Below are 24,749 nucleotides of genomic sequence, written 5' to 3'. Positions count from 1 at the left end.
TATTATATTTTTGTTTAAAAATAGACATGTGAATGCTTCCTGGCAGGGGAGGGGACTATTAGGAGGTGAAGAGAGGACGGGGAATGAGGTGAGAGGGTCTTGGGACTGCTTTGAGATCAGGGGGATGGGTTATAAGTAGGGCCCTACCAAATTCACAGTCCATTTTGGTCAATTTCACAGTCATAGGATTTTAAAAATCGTAATCTCATGATTTCAGATATTTATATCTGAAATTTCATGGTGTTGTAATTGTAGGAGTCCTGACCCAAAAAGGAGTTGTGAAGTGTCACAATGATATTGTAGGGGGTGGTTGTGGTAGAAGTAAGGGTGGCAATACCATACCATGCCATCCTTATTTCTGAGCTGCTGCTGGTGGCAGTGCTGCCTCTAGAGCTGGGCAGCCGAAGGCAGCGGCTAGTAGCTGGGAGCCCAGCTCTGAAGGCAGAGCCGCTGCCAGCAGTAGCACAGAAATAAGGATGGCATGGTATGGTATTGCCACCCTTACTTCTGCGCTGCTGCCTTCAGAGCTGGGCCCTCAGTCAGCAGCCACCTTTCTCCGGCCGCCCAGCTCTGAAGACAGAAGTGCAGAAGTAAGGGTGGCATGGTACGGTATTGCCATCCAGAAGTAAGGGTGGCAGTATGGTGACCCCCCTAAAATAACCTTGCAACCCCCCTGAAAATCCCTTTTGGGTCAGGAATCTCAGTTTGAGAAACGCTAGTCTCCCCCATTAAATCTGTATAGGATAGGGTAAAAGCACATAAAAGACCAGTTTTCGCGGAGGGAGACCAGATTTCATGGTCTGTGATGCATTTTTCATGGCCAAGAATTTGGTAGACACCTAGTTATAGGAGACATGAGAGGGGCTATGGAGCTTATGTGAGGGGGAGGAATGCTAAGGGGTAAGGAGCTGAGAATAGGTATGCTTGACACATATCAGAAACTTTTCAGCACTGGGCAGGGTGGGAAGGAACACACAGGGCTGTGAATGGAACAAAGTTGATGTTTCAGGCTATATTCAGGCTAATGTCCCAGAGCTGATGTTTCAGGTTGTAGTCATCTCCATGAGGTACTCTCTTTCAGCTGAGGACATCTCATTGAGATGAGTGGGCCACTTAACATTTCTCTGAGCTTGCAGCTTTGAAGTTTGAAACCCACTCTGAGCAGAAATCTGAGAATGTACCCTAAACAATTGGGAAATATTTGCCTCTGTCAGCGTTTATTAATTTTGGAGAAGTGTAATTGAGTACAGCAGAATATTTGCTGGTTTAGAGGAGGGATTCAGGGATGGGACGGGGTGGACTTGGGGCATGGCTGGGAGGAGGGGGGAAGGAAGCTGGGCTGAAGCAGGCTACTAAGGGAAGAAGCCCAGGCTCAGTTGGGGTTAGATCAGCAGTCGTCATAGGGAGGACTCAGTTCAGTCAGTGTACAGCTTGGGCTACATAACCAAGGTAGTGTGCGGCCCTCTAGTAACCTGTGATACGTGTTTGCACCATCGTAGGGCAGGAAACAGCAAGCAACTCCTTACCTGTTAATATACCAGTTAATGATATGGGAGCTGAAATTTTGGTGGGAAGGTTATTAAAGTGGGGAATTGTGGCGTGGGGGCTGGGGAAGGAGAGAGACAGATCTTAACTCTGTTTTTCACAAGTTTGAGTTTTGCTGCATTCAGCATTCTGGAAGGGCACGAGCCCTCACAGGGAAACCTTAACTCTGCATTAATGAAGTTTTTGCCAGTTAATGTGTATATATTTGCAAGCTTCCCTTTCCAGTCTCCTCTTTCAGGGGCCTAACATTTAGGCACCACTTTAGAAGTGCTCCTCTCTTGTGTTGGAACCTTTCTGATGGCATACTGTTTTACCTGACCAATGTTATTAGGTTTCTTCAAGAGCACACTCGCCTTCATTTAAACCCCATATGCACTGGGAAACTGACCAGTTGCTGACAACCAATGTCAGCATTGGATCTTTCTGAACATCTGATGAAAAAAATGAAACTGCTAATGTAGATTTAAGCCTTGTGTAGATATAGGAAAGGGATTTCTGTGAAACTTAAGGTATGAATTTTAATCACTATAGTTATACTGGTATAACCCCCATGTGGACACTTATTAAAGTGAGCGTCTTTTTTAAAATTTAGCTTAGGAACAGGCTTAAACTAAACTCAAAAAAGTCACTGTGGCAGTGTTGGTACCTGGTTGGCTCAGTCAGTCAAGGGGGTGGGGGGTAACACAGCCTCTCGACTCCCAAGTCTGTGTTCTAAACCCCTCTGTAATTAGCACAGTGTGACCCAATGGCCAGAGTCCTTCTACTTCCACTTCTCTAGTGGGGTAATGCGGCCTAGTGGCCAGGGTCCATACAATGCACCCCTAGGGTGGTACAGCCCAATGGCCAGAGTCCACCCAATTCCCCTCCCCTGATGGGATAATGCAGCCTAGCAACTGGAGTCCCTACAACATGCCCCTAGGGCAGTACAGCCCAATGGCCAGAGTCCATCTAGTTCCCTCTCCTGATGGGATAATGTGGCCTAGCGGCCAGAGTCCAACTAACTCACTGGATGGGCCACCCCCTCTCAAAGGTGAGTGGCTGAGGTAGGGGGACCTGGGCCCACCCCCTCCACCTGGTCCCAACCCAGGGCCCTATTGGTGGCGAGTTCTCCTCACCAGTGGTCCGCCGGGAATCCTCCCGAAACACGTTGGCCAGAACGGTCTCAACACCTTTCCCCTTAAAGGCCTTCCTGGGTCACTTCCTATCCATTCCTCAGATTCAGCCAGATCTGCGGCATCCTCTGCCTCCCCTCTGCAGCGCATCTGGGCATGTCTGGCCTCTGCATTCTGGGGTGCAGGTCTCTCTTCTGCTGGACAGAGCAACAAGCCTCCTTCCCCTCCAGTGGTTCCCCCTGACTGAGCAGCTCTGCAGGCTTTTATACCTGACTTCCAGGTGGAGCATGCTCGGCAGAGTCCCAGGGGCGGGGATTCCTTTGCTAGGAGGGAAGGATTAACCCCCGCCATACCAGTTCAGGGCTGATCCACCCCATCACAGTCACTTTTATACTAGAATAAGAGTGTCCACACAGGGGTTATACTGGTTGGCTGAGAGAAGTGAGTACTTACACTTAATTCAATGTATTTCTCTGTCTGTAATGTAATAACTTTTGAACACCTCATCCAATCAATTCCAAAATTTCAGGAAATGTTATAGGCATCAATTGTCAGAACCTTATTGATTTTGGTGCACTACACTGAAAAAAACAGGAGGGGTAAATGGAGGACACACAAAGCCACTTGCATTTGGCTAGCAGAGCCAGCAGTTTCTACCACCTCCGTAATTAACTATAGATCAAAGAACCAATTGATGGCAGGCAGCCATTATCACATTCCAGCATAATACCCCCCCCCCATTTTAGCTATACTGCTGATCTTCCCAGCGCAGTACAGTTTAAAACGTTGACAACCTGAAAGACTTCTCTCCCAGTCAGAAAGAAAGAAATGAGAAGGTGGTGTAAGGGAATGGGGGCACACACAGAGACACTGGCATGGTGGGGGGAATAAGGGACCCTTGCATGGGGCTTTAGGGAAAGGGGGAGCACACAGGCCCCTGACATGAATGGGAAAATTGAGGACAATGGTAGGGGGTAGGAGGACGTGGGGCATACACAGACCTCTGGCTTGTGGGGGAAATAGGGGGACTCAGAACACCTGGTAAGGGGGGAAGAATGGGGGATCCTGGAGTGGGGAAAGGGAGAATGGAGGGCCACACAGATCCCCTGACATTGGTGAGCATGTGGAGGGGCTGAAGGGAGTCCTTACAGTGGAGGGGGATGGAAGGGCAGCACACAGGGAGCTTGTCGGCGAGGGTGAGGGAGAGAATGGAGAAACATATGGAGCTCCTGGAGTGTGCAATGAGCTTGGCCAACAGAAGCAACAAAGTGTGCAACCCTCTAATATAAGTGGTAAAACTTTCCTATATAGCCAAACCCTAACACTTAATACCTAGTGTCAACTGGGCTTTAAAAAACACTTTAAATTTCCTATAAATAAAACAACAAGAAGTACTGTGGCAAGGGTTCTCTATTTTCATTTGTAAGCTCTTAAGGGTAACTATTGTGTCTGGTTTGTTTTTACAAAGCATTGTACACACTTGCAGCATTACATAAATGATATTGTAATTCCATTTTCCAAGAAAGAAGGGAAAAACCACTGCTCACCCAACAACAAGCAAAACTAAATTCACTCCCATTCTTGTCGAGAAGTTGGCCCATCATGAGACCTACATTTACTGAGAAATAACAAATTCCTTAGTTAGGTTTATCAGTACAAAAACTCTGACTATCGTCTTTTCCTTCCTCTCCTAGATTACTGAAACACACAGACAAGTTTCCCCTTTCATAGCCATAAGTGTTAAGATCTTTCTTGTCTTGGAATTTATATTACTTATGGTAGAAGACTGTCCTCACTAGATGTGAAGAATGTAAAAGGATATAAATTACAATTGATTAGCTGACCAACAGAAAAGAAGAGAAAAGAACTGTGCATTCTTCCAAAGATTCTAGCTCCTCTAGCAGAGGAGAGTCTCCACCATTTCCTTAATTGCTTTTTAATTCCTCTCCAGAGCTTTGGATGGGGTGGAGTGGGAACCCCCTGCTCTTGCAGTATTGTTCATGATAAAAGTCATCATTATGATCTGACATTGAAAAAAAATCATTTGGGAGTTAACCCTCTAACCGTTTTATAGACTGCCAAGGTTTAAAAAGAGACTGTGTCTTTGAAACAGCATTAATTAAATTATGTACAGCAACTTGAGATGTCTGCATAAAATGCTACAAAACCAAGTCCTCATCAAACACTCAATTCCGCAGGTTGCCAAGTGCCTTCTTAGAGAAGCTCTCAGTTCCCACTGACTTCTGTTTGTACATTATATACTCTCAAGGAGCTTCTGCATCAGTCTTCGGGATGGTGCTGAGCATGTTCCTCTCTCATTGACTTCCTGGGAATTGAAGGTTTGCTATTTCACAGGAGATGATCAGCACCTGGCAGGATTACTAATTAAAGACCTGATCATGCACTCCATGGAAGAACTCCCACTGTCTCTAATGGGAGCAAGACTAGGCCCTAAAAGTGGTATGAAAACTATTGATGAAGAATATGGAACGCTAAGGGTTTGTCTACATGGGGAAATTTTTTTGGAATATGTTTTTGCGTATAAACATTTGTGAATTTACTAATCAGAAATAAGTGAACCTCAATTCCCGTTTTTAACCTACCTCCCTTCAAATAGGGGACTTCAATCACCTTGACATCTGCTGGGAGAGCAATAAAGCAGTGCTCAGACAATCAAGAAGTTTTTGGAAAGTGTTGGGGACAACTTCTTGGTGCAAGTGCTGGAGGAACCAATTAGGGGTTGTGCTCCTCTTGACCTGCTGTTCACGAACATGGAAGAATTGGTAGGGGAAGTAGAAGTGGGTGGCAACCAAGGCAGCAGTGACCATGAGATGGTCAAGTTCAGGATCCTGACAAAAGGAAGAAAGGAGAGCAGCAGAATGCAGACCCTGGACTTCAGAAAAGCAGACTTTGACTCCCTGAGGGAACTGATGGGGAGGATCTCCTGTGATGCTAATAGAAGGGGGAAAGGAGTCCAGGAGAGCAGGCTGTATTTTAAAGAAGCCTTATTGAGGGTGCAGGAACAAACTATCCCGATGTGCAGAAAGAATAGCAAATATGGCAGGTGACCAGCTTGGCTTAACAGAGAAATCTTCGGTGAGCTTAAACACAGAAAGGAAGCCTACAGATGATTAAGGAGAAGTATAAAAATATTGCTTGAGCATGCAGGGGTGTAAGCAGAAAGGCCAAAGCAAAATTGAAGTTGCAGCTAGCAAGGGATGTAAAGGGTAACAAGAAGGGTTTCTACAGGTATTTTAGCAACAAAAACCCTAGTTGCAGATTTATTTTTGTTAATCCTTCCGTTCACTTTGAACGGAATTAGCTCATGACCACTTGAGCCAAGATTATCCCCTACAACCATTTCTTCTATGAGGTCCTCACTACTACCTTGAGGGTGCCGTTTAGGGATCTGGGGCAAAAATTGGGGATTGGTCCTGCTTTGAGCAGGGGGTTGGACTAGATGACCTCCTGAGGTCTCTTCCAACCCTAATCTTCTATGATTCTATGAAATACATGCAGGGCTGGCTTTAACCTACCTCCCCTCAAATCAGTGCATCCACACAACACTGATTTTTTTTTTCAAAATAAGCACACCACATATGGGGCAGATATCCATGGTGCAATGTCCTGTTGTTGGGCTCTGTATATTCTGGGATTTTTTTCTTGCTGGTCATTGTGGGATACCTACCAGAAGCCCAGAGTTCTGGGATTTGGGGTCAAACGAGCAGATTCCCATTCATCTGTCTCTTGCAAACCTGTGCCATTTTCAAACTGCTGTCAGACAACAGAGAGAGAACACATTACTGCAAGCCGTGATCTTACCATTGTTAATATATAGACCCTGCTGTACTTATATTTGCAGTCACAGAGCTGGACGGGTTTAGGTGTGGGAGTCAGCTGCCATGCTGATTTGGATGGACGATGAGGATGAAGTTATCCAGCCACTGGTGGATGAATGTTTCCTGGAGCAGCTTCACTTGGTGAAGTGCCATTTCTGGGCTCAGGAAATTAGCAGTAACTGGTGGGAAAAGGAGAGAGATGCAGACCTGGGATGATGAGCAGTGGCAGCTGAATTTCATGATGACAAAGGGCACTTTCCTAGAAATCTGTGCAGAGCTCACCGCAGAGCCGCACACCAACATGAAAATTCCCCTCCGCGTGGAGAAGCATGTGGTTATCACCATCTGCAAGCTTGCCACCCCAAACTGCTACTGATCAATAGCTAAGCAGATCAAATGTTGGGCTGTTGTCATGTGGGTGCACACTGCTATCAAGAGAGTGCTGCTGCCTCAGATCACAAAGGTTGGCAATGCACAGCAGGTTACTGATGAATTTGCATGGTTTGGATTCTCAAGTTGTACTGTGGCCACTGATGGGACTCACATACCTATTCTGTGACCCCCCAAACCAGGCCTTGGGGTTCATCGACAGAAAAGGCTATTTCTACATGGAGCTCCAAGGCCTGGTTGATACCATGGCAGGTTCACCAATATTAATATGGAGTGATCTTTAGCAACTTGGGCCTGTTTTCTCCAGTGAAAAAGGGAACTTTTGCTTCCAGGACTATTATGGGCATTAAGGGTGTTGTGATTAACCCAGTCATTCTTGGAGATGCAGTTTATTCTCTGTTTTGGCTTACAAAGCCTTTTACTGGCCACTTAGGCAGGAACTGTTTAACTATACCCTGAGGAGTGGCAGAGTGACAGTAGTAAGTCCATTTGGAAGGCTGAAAAAAGACAGAGGTGCCTGATGGCAAGACTGGAGGCTGTTGAGCAACAGCTGCTTGTTGTATTTTGCACAACAAATATGAGAGTAAGGGAGAGAGCCTCCCTGATGGGTGGGAAGCAGAGGTGCAGTCTTTGGGAATGTTATGAGCAGCCAGCAGAGAGGCTGCCTCAGCAGACTGCAGCAAACCATCAGGAATGCCCTGTGCTTCCACTTGGAAGCTAGAAGCTAAAATTAAATTTTATTATGCATTATGTAAGGATTTCATTAGTGTGTCTGTAAAATGTGATGAAATGCAATTTTGTTACGCTTTGCACAGTGATTTAATGAAAGGACATTTTGTTATGTGTCTAGCACATGTGATTGGATGAAATTGTATTGAACCTCTGTCAATAATATAGTGAATGTAAAGTCGTGCAGTTAAAACTTTCACTGAACATAACACAAAGTTAGACTAGCGGAATATAAATCACCTCAAAGAATAGTGCGACCTTTATGGAACATAGTGCAGATGTGGCACACATGCCTAAAGTGCTGAGTGCACACATTTGTGCTGTCCTGGTCACAAATGCGTGTAGGTCCAGGGCTTCTGATTGCTGCTTTAGGCTTGGGATGTAGGAGGGTGTCAGAACTTCAGTCAGTGGTTGGTGTGCCTCCTCATGGCTGGACATAGTGTAGACCTCCTCTATCTCAATTATTTTCTGCCAACAGCACCTTGGACCAAAGAGTGGTCTGTCCCTTCTTGTGACTCAGCCATCCGGCCAGGTCACTTAGGGTATGTCTACAATGTAATTAAAAATCCATGATTAGCCCATGCCAGCTGGCTCAGGCTCTCAGGGATCAGGCTAAGGGACTGTTTAACTGTAGTGTGGACATTTTGGCTCAGGCTGCCGCCTGAACTCTAGGACCCTGCGAGGTTGTGACCATCCTTCTGCCAGATCTGCAGCCTTTTATGCCAACTGTTGCTAATTGGTCACTTGGTCGCAGCTGGAGAAGTAATAGATCCAGCTATTAAACCTTTCCTGGCAGCTGAAGTGTGGGGGTCTATGCACCCCATTACAAATGGTGAGGGAAGAAACAAGCACTCGTAGTTATAGGAGTGAAGATGGCTCCAGTTTTTTAGGCATTGTTCTCCATGGGCTTCAGGAGATGGCAGGGTTGGGCTTGGAGTGAGAGTGTGATGGTAACATTGAACCGAAATGTTCTCCAGCAGGACTGTCTGCTTCTGTATCAACTTCAGCAGCTGTTACTGCATGTTGCTATCTTTCTCCATACTCTCCCTTGTCAATTTTCTGTGGTCTCTCTCTGCAAAAAGAGCTTCCCCTTCACTCTTCTGTCTTCTTCTGGAATACAGACATGAAAACACTTCCTCCCTTGTCCTCTTTTTCTTCACCCAGAGGTTTGTCAAACTTCCAGAGGATGATCATGCACCAATCTTTGATGATCATGCACCAATGCTTCAGGTGCAGGAACTGGGGAAGGAGAGAAACAGAAGTAATTATACCAATCATTGTTGTCATAGAGACAAGGACAAAATGTTGCTTGTTCCTCAACTTCAGAAAGAAAGAAATGAGAAGCTTCTTGCAATTCTTGGGTGAACTTGGAGGTACTTTACTGCTTACCTCCCTTTTGTATAGGACCCATGTGCCAAGCCTGAGTTTGTGGTGGGCTGGAAGGGTTTGGGAAAGCAGGGACAAGTTAGTAATCACAAGTGCACCTCTTCAGGCTGCCCTTACTTTGGAGGATGTTACGCTAAGGGGGTCACCAAGAGGCAGAGAAGGCGGCTCTTGTTTGAAATGGCAGTGGACAAACCAGCAAGAGGTTCAGTGATGTTATTCACCAGAAGGAGATCCAGGACTGGAAAGGCAGTGCTGCTTGTACAGGCAGCCCCAAGAAAGCTGCACTGCCTTGCAATGTTTGTGCCAAAATAGAGCACTATCTCTGACTTAAATTACCTTTTATAACACCCACAGATCAGCACAAAGTGTCCTTCAAAATAGACACATACAGTAGTTCTGAACCCAAGGGATTAACAATTATGAGAGGCTTATTAATAATAGCCATGAGTGCCTTATAATCTCTATGCATTGTTAAATGTCTCATGTTGGAAATATACCTCGTTAAATGCTAAGAAAGCTAAAATCCCAGGGCATTGCTCATACTGGGAAGCAAAGTATTTTTCTATATTGTTTTTTCTCTTTCTGTACATGCTGTTTCCATAAATATGCCTGCATTACAATTTTTTCAACCCCCGTAGCGCTGCTAGTTTGACAGACAGGTTGAACCAGGTGTGACGCAATGCACTGTGGGATAGCAGTGGGAGGACTGCCAGGGGCAGAAAAGTTAATCCAAAGTATAGATGTGCCCAAATGAACCTTTTTCTGAAATAACTCATCTTGAAATGAATTCACTTTAAAAATGGATTCTCCAATTCACATTGTCACCAGATAATTTGAAAAAAGAATTTCTGCATGTGAATGCAAGGCAGTTTAATTAAAAAAAAACTTCCCAGTGTAGACAAGCCTAAAGAAGAAATTGGTCTTAAGATACAGAGCCTTTCACCTTCAGTCACTGGTTAGAATCTGTCCCAGTCTGGTAGTGACTGAAAGCCATTGCTAACTGATTGCTCTTTGGCTGTCTTTATGAAGTTGGTGACTGGGCTCCATCCAGTGTCTATGAGATGAAGACTAGCACTATGATTGCCTGGCGTCCTTTGTTGGCAATAAGAGAAGGAGTACTTGTGGCACCTTAGCTCACTTCATCGGATGCATCCGATGAAGTGAGCTGTAGCTCACGAAAGCTCATGCTCAAATAAATTGGTTAGTCTCTAAGGTGCCACAAGTACTCCTTTTCTTTTTGTGAATACAGACTAACACGGCTGTTACTCTGAAACCTGTCATTATTTGTTGGCAACGTTTGAAAGATCAAGGACTGAATGAGCATAGTGACTGCACTACCCTGTAATTCAGTGAGATACAACTCACAGCTATAAAGCCACACGTGTTTCTTTGAGGCCCTGCATGCGGCTCTCAAGGATTCCCTGGGTAGGATCAGAACCCCTCTACTATACATTTTCTTGTGAGGTTGTAGGGGAAGTGCCAATCACCAGAGTAACCAGGACCCCTCCTATCCCCTCTGAGTAGCAGGAAAAGCAAGAGAGAGAGAGAGAGATGGTACCCCGGTAGCTGAAAGAGGAGGAATGGGAAGATAGCATCAAATAGATTAAAGATAAATGCAAAATAATTATAGCCTGGCATGGCATCCTAGCATTACTTTGAATTGTTTTCACCTTGATGTTTTCTCAGTATGTGATGATGCTGAGTCATGCTGACACAAGGACATGAAACAAACATCACAATGCAAAGTAAAAAGGTCGTGTTATGATTACTTTGTGGCACTCTGTAACTCCATTCAATGCTGAAGGGACTCATTTTAGATTTGTGTTACTGCTCTAATTCTAAGTGTCCCCTTGACAGCAAATTTGAGGAACATTGCAGGGGCCAGTGTATAGAAGCTTGCATTGATGCTGCCTCTGCTGACCTGTTTTTATACAAAAGGACTTTTGTTTACAGAGCTGCTTATTTGTTAAATATGCTGATAAACACATTCATTTCAAACAGTAAATTTCAGGAAAATGTTTTTAAAAGGTATTTTTTCTGGCTATAATCAGACTTTAAGCACCCTCAAAGCTTGAAGGCTTGCTTGAACCAGAGGGTAAAAAGTATGTATGACTGTTAGAGAGAGAGTTATTTTTCTAGAAAAAGCAATGGTTAGTGACCCTCCCTCTAGAGCAGTGGTTCTCAACTCGCAGGCCACAGACTGCTTGCAGTCAAATCAGCACAGCTGCAGCCCATGTGTGTATGTATATATTGTGTGGATGTGGCCCACATAACACAGAGAGCTGCATATGTGGCCCCCTATGGTAAATAGGTTGAGAACCACTTCTCTAGAGAATCTGCCCAAGCAGCATGGAACATGCCTTTGACTTTTCACAGCACAAAGTTTAAAATTAAGACAAAAAACAGAATGAGATGGTCTTCAACTTCTTGTAAAATTTGGTTACATTTTCATAGACTGACAGCTATGGATCACTGTCAGCAGTATCCCGAGATTCAGAAACATGTTGTTCTGTAACATACAATCTATTCTTCCGTATCAAAATCAAAACATACTGAGTGAACAATTTCTTACAGTGGCTATAAATGCATTTTAATAAAGCTCCATATAAATCAACCCCTCCCCTAGACCAGGACACTACATTTTCAGTACAAGATCAACTTGTATTCTGGGAAGGGCAACGCATTAAAGTTCACAGAGGGTGGGGCAATTTTAATTGAAGAGCCTGAAGGAATCCTGCAATATTTAAGGCAAGGCTAGATGAGTTTATAGAAAGAATATTGTAGAACCATTCTCACTTGTCAGAAGGGTTGGACTAAATGAATGAGATTATGACAGTTTTTCCTTTAAAATTCATAGTTGGTCAATTTTATGAAATTCAGTGATTAGCAGCCAAATTCTTCTGTTACACGGGTATAAATCTGAAGAAACTGAATTGACTTTAGACTAGTGTAAACTCAGAATACACAACGTGTCAGAACTGGGTCATGGGCAGTCAGACCTAGTGGTCTGAGCCAGAGTCAACACTCATGACACAGGAGTCAAGAATCAGCTGGGTCAGGATGCTGGGAGATCAGAGGCAGGAGCCAAACTAAAGATTAGAACCATGAACCAGATGCCATGAATCACACCTGATCAGGATGCCAGGAAATCAAGCTGAAGCTAGAGACAGAAGACACACACTCCAGAACAGGAAGGAGCCCTGTTGTTCAGACAGCTTCCTGTTCCTGCTGCTGGCTTAAGTATGGCCAGTGGGCCAATCAGCTGTTCTGGGTCATCACCAATAGGACCTCAGCGTGCAGAGCCTCAAACTGGGGCTCAGCTTCATGGGTCCTAGATAAGCAGTTGTCAGCAGGCTGCCATATGGAGGATTGGAGTGTGGCTGTTCCTATGGACCCAGTTTTGAGACTCATGGGTCATGACTAGCACCCTCACTCCCCTACTAGTGCCTTCTGGGTCATGTAGATCCAGGTTTCTTATAGTGGTGAAAGTGTGAACGTTTTCAGCTGGCTCCTAAGTGTGTGTGTCTGGGACCTTCCCTGTCAATTAGGTACTGTAATTTGCCCTGCTTGATCTTAGAATTGAGGACTTTTTGGATAATATATACATCCTGATCTTGTACTTGCTCTGCTAGTGGTGGTGATTGGACTTTATGGGGAAATGTGTTCTCAGCATAGGTTTTTAGAAGTGAGACATGGAGTATGGGGTGGACTCTAAGGGATCAAGGGACCTGGAGCTCAAAGGTGACGAGGTTGATTTGTCACTTAATCTGGTACAAGCCAAGGAAATGGTGGTCTAGTTTCCAAGAAGGTCTGACCATGTGGAGGTGTTCTGTAGAAAGCTATATCTTTTGTCCTGAGGTATAGGTGGGGCCTTATTGTCTATGTTTATCTGCATGCTTTTTGTAGTCCTCTTTTGCCTTCTCAGGGTGTCCCTTCACCTCCTCTTGGATGTGATGGATGTATTGTACTAGATCTGAGGCCAATGGGTTGGGGGGAAGGAGGTTGGGTAGTTGTGAGTGAAATCGGGGGGATGGTACCCATAGTTGACAAAGAATGGACTGTGGCCTGTGGATGCATGGTCTGCATTAATATATGAGAACTCAGTGAAGTGAAGACCAGCCATCCTGGTGATGGTTAATTATCACCATAAAATTTTTTCTAGGATCTGGTTGCTTCTTTCCATTTGGCCATTTGACTGAGGATGGTAGGCAGAAGACAGGTGTACATGGAACCCTAATAGATGTAGGGTGTCATACGAGAAGTGGGCAGCAAACTGGGGCCCCTAGTCAAAGGTTGCATGATCTAGAAGGCCATGAAGATGGATCACATTATTTATCCAGACCTGGGCAGTTTTCCCTGTGGGGATTCTGGTAGGTCCACCATAAAGACTAGGGAAATGGCCTTCTAGGGCTGAGATGGGGTTTCTAGAGATTGGCATAATTCTGATGGGCAAGTGGCCTTCTGTTCTTCTCAGTGAATGAGGGGATCGTGAAGGGCTAGCCAGGAGATGCCAAGGATCCAGAGAAAATGCAGGGAACAGATCACACCAAATTGTATTATTTCTGTGTCCCTGAATAATGACCACCAGGGAGACAGTCTCCTCCATAACCAGACCCAAAGACAATGAGGAGCCATCAATAGTTTCAACCATGTCAATCTTGGCTTTGCGTTGCAGGGGAATCTGTAGGGCCTGAGCTGTAGCTGCATCCATAAAATTGTCCATTGTTCCCGAATTGATGTGGGTTTGTTGGTGGGGAATCTGTCAGGGGCCCCCCCGAGATGCACTGCTGGATAGACACCAGCTCCTAGGTGGGGCTCAGGGTGTGTCTCAATGAGGACTACAGTACGGGGAAATTCTATTTTCTCAAGCACCAAGTTGGTTCCCCCCCCCACCAGGCCTGGACCAGATTGTTTTTCCAAGGTCTTTGGTGTTCATATTAGGTAGGCCAAAACAGCCTGGCCAGGTTTGCTGCAGTAGAGGCACAAGGGTGCTGATGGCACTGTTCTTTTTCTTCAGGAGTGAGCCACTGATAAACCAGATTGGCTTGTATAGGAGCAGGTGATACAGAAGGTGAGGTCATGGTAGAAGGACTGCATGGAACCTATTTTCTCCTCTCTTTGTTCTCGCAGCCGATCACAGCAGCAAGATCCACAAGTGTGTCTAGGCCCGTAGGAATCTCTACATGGGCCAGCAGCAGAAGTGTGCCTATAGGAGGCCACTGTGCCTGTCTCCTCAGGGTGGCATTGGCCATTCAGGCTCAGTGTGGGTTATCAAAGATGGTTAATATTGACTGGAGAAAGGCATCTCAGTTCTACAGTACTGGGCTATGGCCTTCCAGCTGGGGTGAGACATAGTCTAATGTATTGACCGTCAGCAGGCTAACTACCAAGGCCACCTTGAACTGATCAGAGGCACAGATTTTGAGACACATCAGAAACTGAAGGCGGTATTGGTTCATGAAGCCCCAGAACTGCCTGCAGTTCCTGTCAAACTCTTCAGGCAAGGATATTGCAGACCCCTGTTTGGGGCAAGGCACTGTAGTCTGTGTTCACAGGATTGTAGTCTCAGCACTGAGCTGCCTCACTTGTTCCTGCAGCTGCTGGTTTTCCCAATCAGCTGTGCAACTTGGACCTACAGCACTTGATTATCTGCCTGGAGGAAGATGGCCCATTTGAGTGAATCCAATGGTTATGGTGGGTGTAGTGATGCTGCTGGGTCCATCCTTCTTACACTGGGCTCTGTCCTGCAGGGTTATTGTAGTCCAAATGAGCAGTCATGACCAGGTCATGGGCAGCCAGACTTAGTAGTGAGAGCCAGAATCCACACTCACAAGACAGGAGTCAAGACTCAGCTGGGTCAGCACAGCCCACACCACTAAGTGAAACCCCTGTCACCCTCCCAATCCACTGGGATCTGCCATCCAAACCCCTTACTTAGCGAGTGCAGTTCAGTTAAGAGTGACCAGTGCTTAATTTGTAATGAAAGATGTGTCAGGGCTCAAGAAAATTTTTTACTTTCATAAGTGATGTGGCAAGCCCAGAGGTCCCAGGGCTATGAACTGCCAAGTCTAGAGGTGCTGGGGCTCAGCCCTGGCAAAAATTAAGCACTGAGGGTGACCCCCTCAATCAGGTAGGCTAAGTATAGTTCTGCTGCCCTTTAATCATACAATAAGGATAACATTTCATGACCGCCACATTCAATACTAAAGTGATTTATAACCCAACACCAGCCAAAATTGATCACTTGGGCAGCACAGCTCTGTCTGCTGGATACCTAGACAGAGTAGGTAAGTTGATGTAAATACAGCCTGGTCCTAAAGCGTTCCTCCAACCCCTGGCTCATCACTAGCTGGCAGCAGAGAGCTCATTCAGACCTTGCTTAAAAATCATTATTTGAAATAATAAGGTTGGCCAACATTGCCGAAACGAATGCGTCAACATTGTCAGAAAAAACAATATCTGTGTGAAGAAGCTAGTCTTTGTTCATACTTTTTCAAACCTATTATACTTTTTCAGGTACAAGTATTTTATCATACACTGTATCTGCTTCTAAGGTGTGTATTAATGTTTCAATTTCAATTCAAATTTCCAACCAATGACTAAATTGGCAACACTGTATGTAACTAGTTAACCACTTGGGGGGGGGGTGTTGGGGAAATTCAGGGGGGGTATACACCCCCACTAGAGGGTGGGGGGTGTAGGGAAATCCCTGGTCAGGTACCAGGAGATCAGAAGCAGGAGATACACTTGAGATGAGAACCGTGAGTCAGGAACCGGAGTCAAGCCGGGTCAGGATACCAGGGGGTCAGAGGCAGGAGACAAGCTGGAAATCAGAACCACAAATCAGATACCAAAAGTCACACTGGGTCAAAATACCAGGAAATCAAGCCATGGGAGTGGGATGCACAAGGCACGCAGTCCAGAACAGGGAGAGGCCCAGTGATTCGGACAGCTTCCTTCCTGCTACTGGCTTAAGTAGGGCTAATGGGACTCTCCCAATAGGACTGAGCCTCAAACTGGAGCTGGGCATCATGGGTCCTAGGCAAACCCATGTTAGCAGACTGCTGCATGGTGGGTTGGAGTGTAGGTGCACCCATGAATCTTATAGAACCAAGTTCAAATCCTATGTGTCATGCCCTCAAGGGCAGAATCTGGCCCAAGGCATTTTGAATTCTTAACTAGATTTTGTGTCTGATTCTCCATTATCTTGAATCTTGTGTAGTAATTTACACCTGTAAAAAGTGGTTATGAAATGCTATCATTCTGATTTGGTACCATTTTGCACACTCCTTGCATACACAAGGTGCAAGACAGTGGAGAAGCAGACCCTCTGTATTTTTGAGAACTATGAACCTGATCCTGAAAGTTGCTGAGCTCCATGAATTCCTATTCACCTCAAAGGGAATTGAAGCATCTCAGAAACTCACTGGATAAGATTCTCTATGATTTTCTGTACAAAGTAAGAAGACATAAGAGCATTATGATTATTAAGCTGACTTTTCTTAATTTTAAAAAAGCAACCCAAAGTGTTGTTGATAAACTTCTGTGTAAGAACATTTTCTAGCTTTGCAGAAAGGAAGGAATATGTATTACTGAATGAACAAACTGCACTAAACCCTTTGAATACCTGAGGACAACAACATGCAGTCATCAAAAGAGCACTTGCGTAGACTTGTGGTTGTACTTTGTACATTATGTCCTGATTAGAAAGGATGTAAGCTTAACAGAGAATGAAATTCAGACAAACAATCCTTTAGTTTTACCTGGAAGAGCTGCAAACTCACTGGAGTTCACTCATTAGGATAAAAAGCAAGCTTGAAAATTGCCACTGTTTATGTCAGTGATTTAACTCTTTTAGCAGAATGAAAGCAGTCTAGCTGAGAGATAGAAGTCAGTGCGGTCTGGAGGAATGAGAACAAGTCTTGGAATCAGGGAATCCAGAATTCTAATCTTGGCTTTGTCAATTACCTGTGTCCTTTATCTATCTAATTTATGTTAGGATTTTATATTGCCTCCCGTCACCATAGTATCTGAGCATCTTCTGTGTAAAACCAATAGCAATAGCAAAACTCCTACTGGACTTCATGGCGTGTTTGACACTTCTGCCTTTTCTGGGGCCTGGTCTACACTGGGAACTTACTTACATCACCATAGCTTTGCCTCTCCGGAGCATGAAAAATCAGCACCCCTGAGAGATATAGCTGTGCTGACCTATCCCCGCATGTATACAGTGCTAGGACAATAGGAAGAGTTTTTCCATCAACCTAGCTACCACTTCTAGGAGAGGTGGATTACTTATGCTGATGGTAGAACCACTCCTGTCGGAGTACGTAGCGTCCTCACGGAAGCGCTACAGCAGCAGCAGCTTTACTACTGTAGCATTTTCAGTGTAGACATACTCCGGGTAAAAATTATGCTTGGAGTAGGGTTTTGGGATCTTTTGTTAATTTTTTAAAAGGTTGATTTGTTCCATGTTTTTTCTTGAACAGTGACTTAACCTTTTGTCTCCACTTCCCCATCTATAAAATAGGGATAATACTTATTGATCTACCTCCCAGAGGCTTTGAACTTTCTTTCTGGATACCTATGTAGCCTCTACATCCAGTAGCATTTTATAGTGTCTTCATAATGTTAAATGTATACCGCACTATATAAATGCTAAGTTATTATTACTAGATCCTGAACCTGCCCTGGACCCCGATGGCCCAACCATCTACCCATTTTAGGTATTTCTAACAATCCCATCACATTAGAATCTAAAGTATTAAAAAAATTATTAACTTGCATTAAATTTATGCTAAAAGACCCTGCCCATGACAAGTTGTTTACTTGTTTTTTATCTTTTGTTTGTATTTCCCCCAAGATGATACATCTGACTACTATCCTATCATCTTTCAAATCTCTTTTCAAGACTGACTTCTGTTGTGATAGCTACAAGAAATTAGCCACCTAATAGTTGTTAGGTAACAGAGTAGTGGGGGAATAATTTATGAAAAACAAAAACTAAACTAAACCCTCCACAAAAATGCTGATTTTTTAATTTGTGCCAACCATCACCTTGGACACTATGCTTGTATATTGTATCCCTTTCCCCCATCGTTTCCATCCATTGTTTCAGACAACAAGCTCGTTGGGGCAAAAACAGGGTCTCTATAAGTTGGGACGTTTCAGAGTAGCAGCCGTGTTAGTCTGTATTCGCAAAAAGAAAAGGAAATAAATTGGTTTGTAGCTAAGGTGCCACAAGTACTCCTTTTCTTTTTATAAGTTGGGAAAGCACTTAGCACATTGGGTGCATTATAGCAATATAAATAATATTTATTTTCATTCAGTTCTCTCACATTCTTTCTTCAGCTTTTGTAATTGCAGGAAGATTTTTATTAAGCAGTTTTGTTTTGTGTTCTAAACACATTAGGGCTTGTGCTCAAGTAATTTCCCCTTGTAATGAGTTGCATAGTCATGAAAAATACCTGAGCCTTTACAAGTATGAAGCTTGACTCTGTCAGCTTTAGTGTTTCTTTGTAGTACTGTTGTTTTGGGGGGAGTTGTAGATAATTAAGAACCTTAAAAATCACGACCAGGACCTTGAACTGTATCCCTTAACAAATGTGGTGGAGCCAGCGGACTGTGTGAGGCACTGGTGGCCTCTTAGAGCCAAATTGGTCCCTGGCTTAATGAGTATTACTAGTTACCCCAGAGATAAATGTGGTGCTTTTTCTTGCTTAAGAGATGAGCTGTTGCGCATTGCAAGAACTGTAGTTTCTGTGGCCTTCAGCTTCATTCCTAGATAAAGTGAGTTATATTTGTTGAAGCAGAAGGCAACAACTGCATTCGCCTTTAGCACTAGAGTTTTTCTCTGGCAGAATATAGCATCAATACAATCATTTCTTAAAGTTCAGAAACTAATGGGCCTGATTCTCCTGTCACTTGTGCCAGTTTAACAACATTGTAAAGCCACTGAATTCAACTGAGTCATTCTTGACTTAAATCCAGTGAGGGGAGAATCAGGCCCAAAGTTTCAGAAATTCAGTTTTCTCTGCTTGTAGTTAAAGAACATCTCTCAGGGGCAGGTGAAGTATGAAAACCCAGGTTATAACATCTTCCCACTTTATATGATGGTCTTAAAAAACCCATTTTGACCCACCTCCCTTCCCAACTACCTCCTCATCTCCCTTCATCTTTAAACCCATTAAAAGTCCTATACGCAAGCATTGCCTCAAGTTCTTCTCCTACAACTGTGTTCTTGATTTCCTCCAATCTGGTTCCCACCCCTCTCAAACACCAAGATCTTCAATAACCTCGTGGCCAAATCTCAGGGCCTTTACTCTATTTGTTGCCTTAGACACCATTGGTCATACTCCCCTTGAGATCTTGTCCTTTGTGCTTTCATGATCCTGTCCTCTTTTAATTCTCCTTCTGACTCTCTACTAATTTATTCAAACCTCCCTCCTCCCACTTTCTGGGAGTATCCCACACTTGGCACACTTCTGTCCTCTCTTTACATCCTTTATTTAGGTGACTCCATCTGCTAACATTCCTCTAACCACCATTTCTATGCCAATAACTCTCAGAGCTACCTTTCCTATGTGTATTAGTTACCTATATGGCCTGCAATACCATAGTATCTGACTGCCTCATAATCTTAATCCTCATAGCACCCCTTTGAAGTAGGGAAGTACTACTATCTCCATTTTACAGATAGGGAATGGAGGCACAGAGAGGATAAAGGCGGGATTCACAAAAGTATTTAGGCACCTAACTACCATTGAAATCAGTGGGAGTTAGGTGCCTAAACATCTTTGTGAATCCCACCCTAAATGACTTGCTTAAGGTTAATGGCACAGCAGCAGGGCCATCCCTAGCGGGGTGCAGGGCCCAGGACAACTCCCACTCCGCCACAGGCCCTGCCCCCACTCCATCCCTTCTCACAAGCTTCTGCCCCGCATCTTCCCACCTTGCTCTGACCTTGCCCCCACTCCAACCCCTCACCCAACCCCCCGCCTCTGCTCTGCCCCCTCCCCGCCCCCATTCTACCCCTTTCCCCAAACCCCAGCCCCGCCTCTTTCTGGATTCTGTCTCCTCCCCTGAGTGATGCCGGGAGCCAGCGGGGCAGGATGGGGCCAGGTTGCTTGCTGCTGCCGGTGGCAGACCCCCTGCTAACTCTCCAGGCAGCCCTGGACCCTGTGTCCCGAAGTGCAGGGCCCCCCAAAGCGCAGGGCGGTTGCTCCAGTCTGTCCTATGGATGGGACAGCTCTGCACAGCAGAGAGACAAACCCACGTCTCTCAAGTCCTAAGCTAGATCAGCCGCCCTGGCTGGCCTATCTCCAACTATACCTACATCTTGGTCCATTTAGCTGACATCTTTTGACTTTTACAACATCAGCTTGAAATGGCAAAAATTGACCTCCTGGTCTGCCCTCTCCACTTCCTCCTTTCTCCATCAGTGTCAATAACACCACTAGGAACCATCCCTGTCACTAAAGCCCAGAATGCAGATGTCATCTTTGATTTGCTCTCCCTATCTCAAAACATCTATGCTGTTGATCTAAATCCTTTTCTTGCTGGTGTCATTTTATAATATTTTGTACTTATGTGTAGGGCCCGACCAAATTCATGGGCATGAAAAACACATCATGGATCGTGAAGTCTGGTCTCCCCCCATGAAATCTGTTCTTCTATGTGCTTTTACCCAATGCTACACAGATTTCACGGGGGAGACCAGCATTTCTTAAACTGGGGATCCTGACCCAAAAGGGAGTTGCAGAGGGGTCACAAGGTTATTTTACTGGGGGTATTGCCATTCTTACTTCTGCGCTGCCTTCAGAGCTGGGTGGCCAGAGAGTGGTGACTGCTGACTGAGGGCCCAGCTCTCCAGGCAGCATCATACAGGTAAGGGTGGCAATATCTTGCAATGCCATCCTTACATCTGCACTGCTGCTGGTGGTGGCTCTGCCTTCAGAACTGGGTTCCTGGCCAGCAGCCGCCACCCTCCAGCTGCCCAGCTCTGAAGGCAGCACCGCCACCAGCAGCGGCACAGAAATAAGGGTACCAGTATTGCAACCCCCCCCCACACACAGTAACCTTGCGACCCTCGCACAACTCCTTTTGGGGTCAGGACCCCTACAGTTACACCATGACATTTCAGATTTAAATAGCTGAAATAATGAAATTTACAATTTTTAAAATCCTATGACCATGAAATTGACCAAAATGGACCGTGAATTTGGTAGGACCCTATTTATGTTTATCGCTTTTCAGTGCAGGAGTCTGGTGCACTTTATTAATGTGGATATGTATTATTAACTCTCTCTTACGGATGAGGCTACTGAGACACCAAGAAATTAAAGGGATGCCATTAATCTGTAATCTAATTCTTTAAAAAGTAGTTTCTATCCCCTGGTACCTGTTGTCATTTAACAACCAAATTGTCTTTCTTTTGAGAAAAAAAAAAGGGGGGGGGAGGTTCTCTCCACTGTTGCTCTGCAAAACACACCCCTCCACCCAAAATAAATGAATAGCTAGACAAACAAACAAGAGGGGGAACTATGTACATGAGAAACCATAGTGTAATTGACTATTCAGAAAGTGTTGTCAAATGCACAAACAATTTTGCTAACCTTTCCATTATAGTAACGTTAGGTCTTATAACTATAGCAAGTAAATAATTTTCAGACAAAAGTGTGAACTAAAGCTCAGTTTCCCTTTAAGTGACTTGTCCAAGGCCATCCAGTAGATCAGTGGCAGAATTTGGGACTACAAGTCGTGTTCTACTATGTACCAGACATACCACTTCTTATGTTTGTACAGCACTGAGCACATGGCTGCTATTAGTTAAAAACTGCAGTTCATTTAGCAGACAGCAGCGCAAAGCACAGAGGAGTGGGGAGGGGGAACTGAGATCAGAACATAATTTTGTAAAATGTGGGTGCTTAGTTCCAAGGTTTTGGTTTGGCCTCAGCTCCAACTGGGCTTGGGAGAGAAAGCAAAAGGGTGTCTACTCATGTCCTGGCAGGGCTGCTTAAAGTGACTGAGGGCAAAATCCACCCCATCTGCCCTAATACAAACAAATCACGGCCTTTAGGTGGCTGACGAACTAAAACCACCCCTCAGGAGGGGTGTCACAGCCCCACCCCCAACGCTGCAGCAGTGCTGAGCTGGCCCGCACTCCCCCCGCCTCTGCGGCCCCGCCCCGGCCGCGCTAGCTGGCTGGAAGTGGCGTACGTGCAAAGCGGGCAGAGATAGTGGCGCCTCCTCCTTGTCCCTGCAACCCCCCCCCTCCGACTCAGGCAGCGGCGAGGCGAAGGGAGGAGACGCCGACCCGCACCGGGAAGAGGAGGAGACCCTAGTTCCCGGCGCAGAGGGGAGAGGCCGCGGCCCCGGCACTCCCAGCTGCTTCCCTCGCCGGGGCAGCGATGAGGCGGTGGCGAGCCTGAGCCCCCCGGGGAGATCAGAGCGGCCTCGGCTCCCGCGGGTGCCCGCTCCCCACCCAGGAGGAGGCCCGGGCTTCGTCGCGGGAGGGAGGGAGGCAGGCAGGCGAGCGGAGGCCGCCGCGAAGCAGGGACGGCCATGATGCAGTAAGACCTACCCGCCCTCCCAGGCTCCCTCCCAGCGCGGTCCGCCTGAGCGCTGCTGCCCGCCACGAGCCCCCGGAGCACCAGGGGCGGGCGGCGCCATGGCCAATGACAGCGGCGTGGGCAGCGGGGCCGGCCAGGGCGGCGGCGGCGGCGGCAGCGAGCGGGACCGGCAGTACTGCGAGCTGTGCGGGAAGATGGAGAACCTGCTGCGGTGCGGCCGCTGCCGCAGCTCCTTCTACTGCAGCAAGGAGCACCAGCGCCAGGACTGGAAGAAGCACAAGCTCATCTGCCGCAGCGGTGGCGGCGCGGCGGCGACAGGGGGCGCTGCCGAGCACCACGCTGGGGCTGCCGCGGGAGCAGGCGGCGGCGGCGGCGGCTGCAGGGAGGAGGGAGCCGGGGCTAAGAAGGTGCCGCTGGGCGCGGGCCCCGGCGCTGAGGAGGAAGCTGCGGCGCCTCTGACCAACAACCATGTTCCCGCTGCCGCTGCTGCGCTATCTGAGGCGGCGGCCCCCGCCGAGGAGGAGGCGGCGGCTCCGGCCGGGGAGGCGGGGCTCGTCTACCGGGACAAATCCAACCTGTACCCGGGCGGGGGCCAGGCCGGGGCCGGCGGGGGCGCGCTGCGGCCGAACGGGCAGACCAAATCGCTGGTGCCGCAGCGGCTGGCCTTGGAGTACATCGTGCCCTGTATGAACAAGCACGGCATTTGCGTGGTGGACGAGTTCCTGGGCAAGGAGGTGGGTGGGCGCATCGCCCGGGAGGTGCGGGCCCTGCACCACACCGGCCGCTTCACCGACGGGCAGCTGGTCAGCCAGAAGAGCGACTCCTCCAAGGACATCCGCGGGGACAAGATCACCTGGGTGGAGGGCAAGGAGCCCGGCTGCCAGACTATCGGACGCCTCATGAACAGCATGGACGATCTCATCCGCCACTGCAATGGCAAGCTGGGCAACTACAAAATCAACGGCAGGACGAAAGTGAGTGACCCTCCTTCCCCCCACCCCGTCTCGCGCGCACACACTTGCCGCTCGGCCTCGACCCCCAGCTCCCCAGTACCTGGGGCTTCTCTCCTCGCCCATTTCCTCCTCTTGCGCGCATCCCCCTTTCTAGCAGCTCCTCTGAGGCCAAGCAGCTCCCTGGTTAATGCGTTAGATCATCGCCTCTCGCGGCCCTTCTGTCACACGCTGAAGGGGCAATTCAAGTGAGAGCTGAAAAATAAAATAGTGTAGTCCTGTTGTCAAAAACGCCACTGACAGGCGAGCTCCCCTGATGCCAATATTGAGAATCTTAGTCAATTTTGTCCCTGTGCAGCACCAAAGAAACTGTGCTGGAAATAGCAACAGTAGGATTGCATGGACAGCGTTTTAACTGCTGTGTTGTCTAACCCTGTTTAAAACTCTCTCAAATTTTCATTTTAAGTGTAAGCATAGGCTTGGCAGGGGCCAAGGATTGGATAGTCCTGGAAACCAAATAGCTTCTCATTCCTAGAGGGTTGTCCCTAAAGTCAGGGTGGAGTAATGTGTGTTGCTGGTGAGTGAGGTAATATTTTTTATTGGACCAACTTCTGTTGGTTAGAGAGAGAAGCTTTTGAGCCACACAGAGCTCTGGGAAAAATCAGACCTGAAGAAGAGCTTTGTGTGGCTTGAAATGTAGGAAAAAAAAAAAAAAAAAGATACCTCACCCAACTTGTGAGTCTAATATCCTGGGACCCACATGGCTAAAACTATGCTGCATACAACAGTGATTGCTGCTGTCAGTGCTGTGCCTGTTCTGTGGCTGACTTCCATTTCTAGGACAGTCAGTGGGCATGCTTTCATGAATGCTACCTCCCGTTGCAAAACTAATATGGTATTAAATGTCTAAACTCATGCAGCATGATCCTTGTTTGTGAAACACCGCTTCAGAAACACAGCTTCAAATAGAGCTCTCTCTTCGCATGAGAGAGATGAGGCAGGTCTGTAACTATACATGAATGTCAAGGTTGCTATAGGACTTGTTAGTTCTAATTTTCCTCTTCTCTATCCTCTTATATGCAGGGCAGTTTTTTGTTCTGAATGTGGCAGAAAACTCATATAGTACAGGTGGGAAAATAGTTTTGAAAATGATGCAGTTTTAATTTGACTGACTTGAGTTTTTTCCTTTTCTTCATGAGTAAAAGACAAGTCTGAAGTTATACTGTA

At 46.4% G+C, this 24,749-nt stretch overlaps 2 protein-coding genes across 3 annotated transcripts in view; one reads left to right on the top strand and one right to left on the bottom strand.

Moving 5' to 3' along the window:
* The first annotated feature begins 22,201 nt into the window (after nt 1-22,201).
* Nucleotides 22,202-24,749, top strand: part of EGLN1 (egl-9 family hypoxia inducible factor 1) — a 46,269-nt gene continuing 43,721 nt past the window's right edge. For both annotated transcript variants that reach the window (XM_077813408.1, XM_077813407.1), the window contains exon 1: nt 22,202-23,546. In XM_077813408.1, the coding sequence (XP_077669534.1) occupies nt 22,671-23,546 (876 nt within the window). In that variant the 5' untranslated portion in view covers nt 22,202-22,670. The remainder of the gene's footprint in view (nt 23,547-24,749) is intronic.
* Nucleotides 23,673-24,749, bottom strand: part of SPRTN (SprT-like N-terminal domain) — a 64,394-nt gene continuing 63,317 nt past the window's right edge. Inside the window, exon 6 of the transcript XR_013345686.1 lies at nt 23,673-23,777. The gene's annotated coding sequence lies outside the window, so the exon portion shown is untranslated. The remainder of the gene's footprint in view (nt 23,778-24,749) is intronic.

Source organism: Eretmochelys imbricata, chromosome 3 (genome assembly GCF_965152235.1).
Source record: "Eretmochelys imbricata isolate rEreImb1 chromosome 3, rEreImb1.hap1, whole genome shotgun sequence".
Classification (NCBI taxonomy): Eukaryota; Metazoa; Chordata; order Testudines; family Cheloniidae; genus Eretmochelys; species Eretmochelys imbricata.
The sequence above is the reverse complement of the archived record's forward strand: the minus strand, read 5'-3'. Positions and strand labels throughout refer to the sequence as shown.